The sequence below is a fragment of the Rhinolophus hipposideros genome (genome assembly GCF_964194185.1).
Source record: "Rhinolophus hipposideros genome assembly, chromosome: 20".
Classification (NCBI taxonomy): domain Eukaryota; kingdom Metazoa; phylum Chordata; class Mammalia; order Chiroptera; family Rhinolophidae; genus Rhinolophus; species Rhinolophus hipposideros.
The window spans coordinates 31,763,194-31,772,069 of NC_138066.1; the positions used below are offsets into that span (position 1 = coordinate 31,763,194).

At 52.7% G+C, this 8,876-nt stretch overlaps 1 protein-coding gene across 1 annotated transcript; it reads right to left on the reverse strand.

Moving 5' to 3' along the window:
• Window positions 1-255: 255 nt before the first annotated feature.
• On the reverse strand, window positions 256-8,293 carry TMEM92 (transmembrane protein 92). Its single transcript, XM_081028548.1, has 5 exons — window positions 8,138-8,293; window positions 4,641-4,666; window positions 3,727-3,801; window positions 3,395-3,590; window positions 256-3,188 (listed from the first exon to the last, which is right to left on the reverse strand). The coding sequence occupies exons 1-5, from the start codon at window positions 8,204-8,206 to the stop codon at window positions 3,075-3,077; spliced, it is 480 nt and encodes a 159-aa protein (XP_080884674.1). The 5' UTR covers window positions 8,207-8,293; the 3' UTR covers window positions 256-3,074.
• Between the last annotated feature and the right edge of the window lie 583 nt (window positions 8,294-8,876).

Consider the following 8,876-nt stretch of genomic DNA (forward strand, 5'->3'; position numbering starts at 1 on the left):
ACGTATCCACCCAACCAACCAGCCAGACATCTTATATATACTGTCAGCCACAGTCCTGCTTAGGTTTGACATACGGGCATTACATATCCTCTCATGTCTGGTGGGTGTCCCCTGGGTCGCATACATGTCACGTGGATACCTCAAGTCTTGAGTTCATCTAACCTTGTCCGCATAGCACGGCGGATAACACGTGAACTGTCATCGACCAAAGTTCCCAAGATGAGTCTTCTAAAGCTTCTAAAGCAGCTGTATTTTCCATTAAAGAAATCTTTTTTGTTTTTATTTGTTAAAGAAATCTTTTTTTAAATTTGCCAAAGCCATGCTTGCTTGTGGTAAAAAAAAAAAAAAAAATACAAACAGTGACAAAGCATACAAAATAAAAAACTTCCTTACAACTGGCTACTTCCATCCCTCCATCCCAGTGCCAACCACTGTTGAAAGTGTAGTGTGTGTGGTTTGGTTCATATCCTTCTAGACCTTGTCTATACACGTGCAAAGGGAAAAATATACATACATACATACATACATACATACATATATGTATTTATATATGTGTATATATTATGTATGATGTGGTCTATATGTATAAATTGAGATCATAGGCTATTGTTCTGCCACTTGCCTTTTCTCTATAATAATAAATGATGGACATCGTGCCAGGTCGGTGTTTCAGATCCAACTCCATTCTTTCTAGAGGCTGCGCAGTGTTCACAATATGGGTGGACCTGGTATAGTTAACAGGTTCCTGTCAATGGACATTCAGGGTGTTTTCATTTACCCTCAGCTAGAATGCTGCAATGGACATCTCTTTGAGCTCTTTTGCATGAGCATTTGTGAAGAATATTCCTAGAAGTGGAATGGCTGCGTCACGTGCATTTTAAATTTTAATGGATGCCCAGTGCCAGGCATGGTACCAGAAACATAGTAGGATCTTTGTAAATACCTGCGGCATGAATGGCTACTGCGCGTGTGCCCTCGAGGAAGTTTACACTATGTCCACTCCCACCAATCGTGAACACAGAGCCATAGAACTAGCCATTTCTGCCACCAGGTCCCAGCAACACTTGGCTTTGGAATGATCCTTTTCCTCCAGGCCACTCTGCTGCTGCTGGGAAGATTTAAAGGCCCCATGTCATCTTTGATGAAAGGAAGGCAGCGTCCAGGCTGAGGGTGACCTCTTCCTCCAGGTCTGCAAAGCCCACTGCTTAACATGCTCCCTGGGGTGGGCGGATACCAGTGACGGCAATATCAGCTCTGGGGCTTCTCCCATTGGAACTAGCCAGGTTTACACAAAGCACCCACACATCTTCCTTCTGCTCCTTCCCTTATCAGTCCCTGAGGTGGAAGGGAAACTTCCCATGGCTGGGCTCATTCCACTGCCAACTCTGGCACTATGTGGTTGGTAACCAATGTTCTCCCTCTGGGGTCCTGTCTGCAGCAGGAACTCTCAGCCAGACAGCCATGCTGCTGACATCTTTGGGGGTGGCTGTGCCATCCCCCGCACCCTTTGGGTGACCCTGACACCTGCCTGGGTCTTGATACCCCAAGGCTGGGTGTTACTGAGAGGCCTGGAGGTGCCATCCTGGCCAGCATACCAGGGCCAGTGTTATCTCTAATCCTCCCAGGAGCTTTGGCCAGCATTGCTGCTGTGCCCTCTATCTGGGGAGGAAGGCCAGCATTCATGGCTGCAGGGGAACAGTGCAAAGGCAGGGAAGGGGTTAGAGCGCAAAGGAGGAGCCCAGCCCTGCCTGACCCCCGAGACACTGGCTTGGGGGGTGTCTCTCTCACCCTGCATGCCCCATGCCAGGCTCTCAGCTCCGTGCTCTGCTGCAGGCTCCCATGGGACTGATTCCCTGGGAAGACGCTGTGCTGCAACGGTGAATGCTTCTTTCTTCTTAGGGCTTAGCAGATGGGGCTGAGGTGGTAGTGCCCCAGAATCACACAAGACGGGAAGAAAAGCGTGGATCTGCCCTCTCCTCTGCTCCCTCCAGGAGAATCCAGGGTGGGGCGAATCAAGGTCTCCCGAGGCCCTGCCCCACAGATGGCTAGGCTCCCCACTCGCCTCCCCCATGGAGAGTAAGGGAGCTGAGCTCTGTCTATCCCCGACAGCAATGGGAGGATGGGGTGGGGAAGACGCAACGGTCACTCCTACCCCATGCCATCTTTCTGTCCGGGCTCTTTACCACCCAGAGATCTCAAGGGACTGGAGGTGAAAGCATCTGCAAAGATCCTCTCCCAGGGGCCGGCCCGGTGGCGCAGGCGGTTAGAGCTCCGTGCTCCTAACTCCGAAGGCTGCGGGTTCGATTCCCACATGGGCCAGTGGGCTCTCAACAAAAAAATAAAAAAAAAAAAAAGATCCTCTCCCAGACGGTGGTCCAGGGATGTACTGTCCCCCTATGCTCATTGTCAACACACTGTCAGCCCAAAGGACTCACCAATGGTGGGCACAGTGACGACCCCCTTTCCCCTCTAGCCCCCCAGGGGCTCACCTCCCCACACAGCCAGAGGCAGACTCTCAGCAACAATCAGCTAAAATTTAGTGAGCGTCAGCGGGCAGGGAAAGGTAGGTGACGGTCGAATGGGGTCTTCTCTATTCGGTCAAAAGCGAAGGGGGCTCAGAGCTCATGGAGATCACAGGCTATTGTTCTGCCACGTGCCTTTTCTCTGTAATAGTAAATGATGGACTTTTAGTCCGATCTTCCACGGTATAGCAGTACCCTTCATCTCAGAGTTGGCTGTTCAGTGAAGCTTTGCATGCCTCCATAAACGGTCCTCAAGAGTACCCCATTCTACTCTCCGGCACCTCCAACTGTTGACATTTTCCTCTTGTCAGCCTCAGACTTGCACTGGGGTGGCGAGGGAGTGGATGGACACTGCTGCTCCAGCCCAGCCCTTGGGGCAAGAGAGACAGCGGAGGTGGAACGCGGGCAGGAAAAGCAATAAGTTAAAGCCAAGAATGGCCAGAGATGCGACAGGACAGGTGGTGGCGTGCTAGAGATCCCAGGTGTCTCTGGCTTGATCCAGGAGGCCTTGAGGAGGTGGTGGCTGAGGCAGGATTCCAGGCAGGAGGGGGCTTAAAAGGCTGGGTTGTCTAAGCCCCTGTGGACTCCAGAATATTCTTCAGGACTGAAGCTGTAGGGAGGGGGTGGCTCGGTGGGAGGCAGACCCAGGACGGGCTTCAGAATAATCTGCAGGGAAAGGAGGGGACACAGAAGTTTCTTAGGACCTAGCACTGGCCATCACCAGCACCAGGGACAGAAGTGACGTAATGCTGGCTGCAGAGCGCTCCCTGAGGTAAGGAGGCCCTCCACTGTCCCTGTGGCTCTAAAAATTGGGACAATAGGGAGGTACAGACAGAAGGCCAAGTAGAGCAGGGATTGGAATAGACACCCACCTCGCTGTAGGAGGGTGGGGGTTCAGGCGTGGGTCCCCTGACCCTCTCTGTGGGGGCAATGGAGGGCCATTCCGGGGGCCCTTCCTGATCCATCGGGGGGTCCTGTTCCTGCTCTCTGCAGTTGCGACAGAAGCGCTTAGTCAGGCCGCAGATGCACAAGATAGGCATGACGATCAGGAAGACGATGAGAAAGATCCTGGGGTGAGAACCATGTCAGCCTGACAGGCCAGGCCATTCCCACAGCATCTCTCTCCCTCCCAGGACCTACACCAACCCCCAGGGCAGGAAGTCCAGTCCCGGCCTGTGTGGACCAGGCCCCTTAGGGGGCTCACCTCGGGAGGCCAGAGAAGAGCTCGTACTCCTGGCAGCACCTGTCACCGCAGCATTTGAATCCTTTGGGGCAGTTACTGGGGATGGAGGCAGAGAGGCTGTTGGTACCAAGGTGGGGAGGCAGAAGGATGCCAGCCTCCCCAAAACGCACCCATACATTCAGGGCATAAGCCATACCCCTGGTGAGTTGAGGGTAGGGGACATCTCTGGGCTCAGTGGGATGAACCTGGGGCCGGGATCAGAACCTGAGTTCCAGGCCCACCTCATTAGTGGCTTGTGCACTTGTACCAAGTTATGTTCCTACTGGGCTTCACTTTTCTCATCTATAAAATGGGTATAACGAATGTCATGTCAGCCTCACTGGACAGGTGTGGGGATTGAGTGTTGTGGTGGCTACATCACCCTATGGGGCACTGGGGAGTATCAAGGAGCTAACACGAGGAGGAGCGAGGGCTTGCTGGTACCCACGGAGTAGGACGGGGAAGGAGAGGGTGTTCCCGGCACATCCAGTGCTGACTTGGTGGAAACACTCTTCTTCCCAGAGAAGCATGCCCCTCAGCCCCCCACCCCATATTGTGCTCAGGCTTCCTGGCATTGATATATTAACATCATACACTGTTCCCCACCTCCCAGGGGTCTCCTCAGAGGGGAGATGGCTTGACTACACACAGTAAGAAGGAGGGGATTTAGGCTTCAGATGGCCCAGAAGTATGAAACTGCCCTTGGAGTGGCTGGTGGGCAGAGGAAGCAGCAGAGTCTCCTTCTCTGGGTGGGGGAGTGGGGGGATGGTTTCTGGCTAGAAGGAGAGTGGGTGAGGATGATGGATGAGGTGCCCCCTTTCCATGAAGGCAGGCAGGGCAGGATTTGGGGTGCCTCCTCCCCAGATTGCAAATTATAGCCCAAAGCCCAGACTTACAGGAAGAGGCCACACTTGGCTGCAGTCTGTGGAAGAACAGAGGCAGAGGTTAGGGGTCATAAGTTGGGGGTGGTGTCTCCACCCAGACGCTGCCTAGATGCTGACACGTCCCCAGGAGATCAGCATCTTCCCCAAGCTTGCTCTCCACCTCACTCCACCATGGTCCCCAGGTCAGTACCAGGAGCCCCAGCTGCCACCTGGGGGCCCCCAGCCCTCCTGCCTCTCCTTACCACACCCCTCCACACCCCACCGTCCGTCCTCCCCAGGTCTGTAAACCTTCTGTCACCTACATTCCAGGATGCCAGCAACTCCCGTCCTGCCCTCCCGGGTCACTCCCTGCACTGCAGGCAAGTTCCTACTCCATGTGTCTGATCACTGGCAACCTTGCTGGGAACCCCCTTCAGGCCCCCTGGGGCCCAGACCCCCAGCAACCAGCCTTAGCACCTCTCCCCTGTCGCCCTCTTGCACACACACCCACTGGGAGTTCCCTGAACACACCTGGCTGTTACACCTGCGTGCAGGGGCAGGCCCTCTTCCCCATGTCTCATGGTCTGCTGAACCCCATTTCATCCTTCAGATCCCTCCCTGGGGGGATCCTCGCTCTGTGAAGCTGCCCGGATCCTCCTCTCTGGAACTTGCTCCTCCCTCCCCACCTCTTCTGCACTAGTTCTGACGGGCACCTGTCAAGAATTTAATCAAATCAACAGGTAGCACTTCCGTGTAAAAGCCCTGCTCAGAACATGCTTCCCCCAGGTATCTGCAAGGCTAGCTCCAGCACCTCCCTCTCTGACCATAATATTTAAAAATTACATCTACTGCCTCAAAGCACTTCCCTTCCCCTCACTGTGCTTAATTTTTCTGCCTAGCTTTTATCAACATCTAACCCATGACATATTACCCTTTATCTTGTTAATCATCTGTCTCCAAGAATGTAAACTCCACTGGGCAGGGATTCTGGTCTACTTCGTCACTGTTGAAAACCCAATAGTCACAGTATTGGCAGACTGAATGAAAGAGCATTCATTGATTACATGGTTTCATTTCTTCCGGACCTCTCCCAGACTGGGTAGGGGTGGGGTGGGGAGAGGAAAAATGCGGGGGTGGGAACACAGTGGGGAATGGGAGGGTATCTGTCACCCAGCCTCCTGGGGACAAACAACCAGGACTCAAGAGTAAGAAGCCAACTTTGGTGAGACTACCCTCTCTTTATACCTTTTCTGGAAATAATACAGTAACATTTCGATTGCTAATGACAACAATAGTCAAGCTAGGAATACCAATGACAGGCAATAGCAGTTACACTGATTTCCCCTTTCTGTGTTCAGCCTCATATGAGTACCTGCTTCTCACAAGCCTTGGCCGGTGGGGACTGGAGCAGCAAGTTGGGGACTGGAGTTGGCCCTCTCTGGGCCGACCTTGGGGCAGGTTGGCCCAGAGAGTGTGAGGGCCACACAGCATAGAGGGGCCACTGCAGAGTTGGGGACAGACCAAGGGGTCCAGGCACTCAGCAGCTACCGCTTTTCCCTCAGATCCCAGACCCTGTCCCTTCTCCCTCTCCTCACCCCCAGCTAAGCAGGACAGATATGAACAAGTTGAATAAGTTAGTTGAATAAGTAACCTTTCTGCTTGGAAGGGTTAGCAGATCTTCTCCTAGATTCTCTTTCCCCATCATGTCAAGCGGGCAGTCTTGTCTGAGGTGGTCCAGAGCCTGAGTTTTTTCAACTGTCAGGATGATCTTGGAAAACCTCAGCTTACAGCCACGCGCTGCATAACCACGTTTGGGTCAACAATAGACAGCATATGCAGCGCCATAAGATTGTGATGGAGCTGAAATATCCCTATCGTCTCGTGAGGTTATGGCCATCACAACGCTACGTTGCAAAGCAACACTCACGCATTTGTGGCGCTGCTACACTGCCAGTCGTATAAAAGTACAGCACATATCATTTACAGTAGGTAACAATTGATAATGATAAAAAATGACTGTTCCTGGTATTTATTACACTATACTGGTATCATTATTTTAGAGCAACTCTTTCTACTTATAATAAAAAGTTTGCTGTAAAACAGTAGCCGTATTATGCCAGAGCAGTTTCATACATCTCATGTTTACCGTGTCTCTTGACTGCATTTTCTCTTGTCCTTGATTTAATCTTTTGTTGTTTTATAAATTGAGTGTCGCCTAAGTGTACAGTGTTTACAAAAGTCTAAAATAGTGGACAGTTAAGGCCTTCACATTCACTCATCACTCACTCACCCTGAGTAATTTCCAATCCTGCAAGCTCCATTCACGATCAGGGCCCGATACAGGTATACCCTTTTTTTTTAATCTTTTATACCATATTTACCCTGCACCTTTTCTATGTTTAGATACACAAACACTTACCATCGTGTTATAGTTGCCTACAGGGTTTAGTACAGTAACCCTCTAGTAACCCTGCTGTTCCGACTTGTAGCCTAGGAGCAATAGGCTACACCATCCGGCTTGGGTGTGCAGTAGGCTACACCATTGAGGTTTGTGTCAGTGCTCTCCATGTTCGCACACGAAATCACCTAACGAGGCATTTCTCAGAAAGCACCCCCATTGTTAAGTGGTGCATGACTGTACTTCAGGTGAATTGGGGATATCGGCAGCGCCTGCCCCCGGACTTGTGGGGAGGAATCAACAAGAGGAGGCTCAGCCTAGTGCTGGCACAAAGTGATGGGCGAGTGATGGAGAAGAACTAGGGCTTCAGGTGCAGAGCCGTGCTGCAAGTCAGCACAGCCGTGTGAACATGCCCTGTTCTGGGGAGCCAGCCTGGGACTTCCCCTAGATCTTAAACAGAAGTTTAAAACTCTGTGTTCTAGACTCACATCCGTTTCCAGGATAATCTCCCACTCTGGGACTGGATAGAACTGCCCCATCCCTGGGGGAAGGAGAAATGAGGGCATGCCTGCCCACTGTCAGAATCACCAATTTCAGAGGTCATCCCAGCCAGATTAAATCCTACCCCCACACACACAATAGAAAGGGACTAAGGAGCCTCCTCTCCCCTAGGGCACAAGAAAATAAACACAGTCCAGAGAGGGCCAGGCCTTCCCCAAGGTCACCCAGCACTGGAGGAACAGAGCTGGGAAGACAAGCTGGCCAGGCGTCCAGACCTCAGTCTCAAATAGTCCCCGCTTTCCGACGCAGCGGGAAGGACTAGTCAAAGCTAACGTGAGGGTCGAAGTCCACACTCAAGAGAGACACTAGGTGTCATGTCAGATGGTGGTGGGCGAGAACCAGTGTCATTATACAGTCCCCCGAGGCTGAAGGAACTTCGGCCTTTTCAGGGCCTCCCTCCGCTGCCCCCCCCCCCCATCTCCCCAGCAAAATGAGAAAGGAAGTTGCTAATAGCGTGTGGTCACGAGGAAATCCTAACAATGGAAGGTGGCGACCCGGCTCCAGAAGCAGGCCCCTGACTCACACGGGGAGGGCCCTGAAAGTTCTACAGCTTTACCTCCCGAGCGCTCACCTGTTGGAGACCGGCCAGAAGGCCGAGCAGCAAGGTGGTTACCAGGCGGAGGACCCAGGCATCCGACATCCTTGCATGGGGGCCACTGAGCTTCCGTGTGCAAGGAGAGGAGGGCAGAGGCGGGGCCGCAACCTTTCCCACATCTCTCCACCTATGGGGCCCGCCTCAGGATGGGGGCGGAGCTTATGCACCGGGATGGGCCGGACTTGGAGTAGCGAGGAGGAGGGAAAAGGACGGTAAGAGGTCCGGGTTGGGTTTTGGAAATTGAGGAGTAGCAGAGATTAATTGATAAAAATTGTGGGGGTCAGTTCAAGACTGCTCAGCTACCCCTTTCCCAACGCCCGACTACTACTCCACCCCTAAGTGGTCCCAGGTTTAAGGGAGGGAGTGCTGTGCCGGGCGGGGGGAGAGAGAATGCAGGCAGAGGGAGCCGGACCACTGCAAGTGGCTTCCCCCTTAACCTTTTTGGGGGCAGAGGTTGAAGGAGAAGGGAAGCGAAGGTCTTGAGGTGGACTGAGGACTTTGCATGGGGGTAGGTGTCACACACATCCACAATTTTTGTTTGTTTGTTTTTTGGCCAAGAAGAGAGGGAGGGGAGGCCTGGCTGATTTCTTGATAAGGAGAACCAGGACCACAGCACGGGTACATTCGTGTACCACCCCACCCCTCCACCGCCTCCCTTGAAATCCTGGGAAGAGGTGTTGGGACACTTCCTCCTTTTGACTACAGTGGCAATTAA

What these genes read in the sequence shown, in the direction of transcription:
- TMEM92 (XM_081028548.1), bottom strand. Translation starts at nt 8,206, where the DNA reads ATGTCGGATGCCTGGGTCCTCCGCCTGGTAACCACCTTGCTGCTCGGC. An exon ending in TTCTGGCCGGTCTCCAACAG is followed by an intron (nt 4,667 to 8,137) that starts GTGAGCGCTCGG and finishes GTTCTTCCACAG; the next exon opens with ACTGCAGCCAAGTGTGGCCT. An exon ending in GCCAAGTGTGGCCTCTTCCT is followed by an intron (nt 3,802 to 4,640) that starts GTAAGTCTGGGC and finishes CTCCATCCCCAG; the next exon opens with TAACTGCCCCAAAGGATTCA.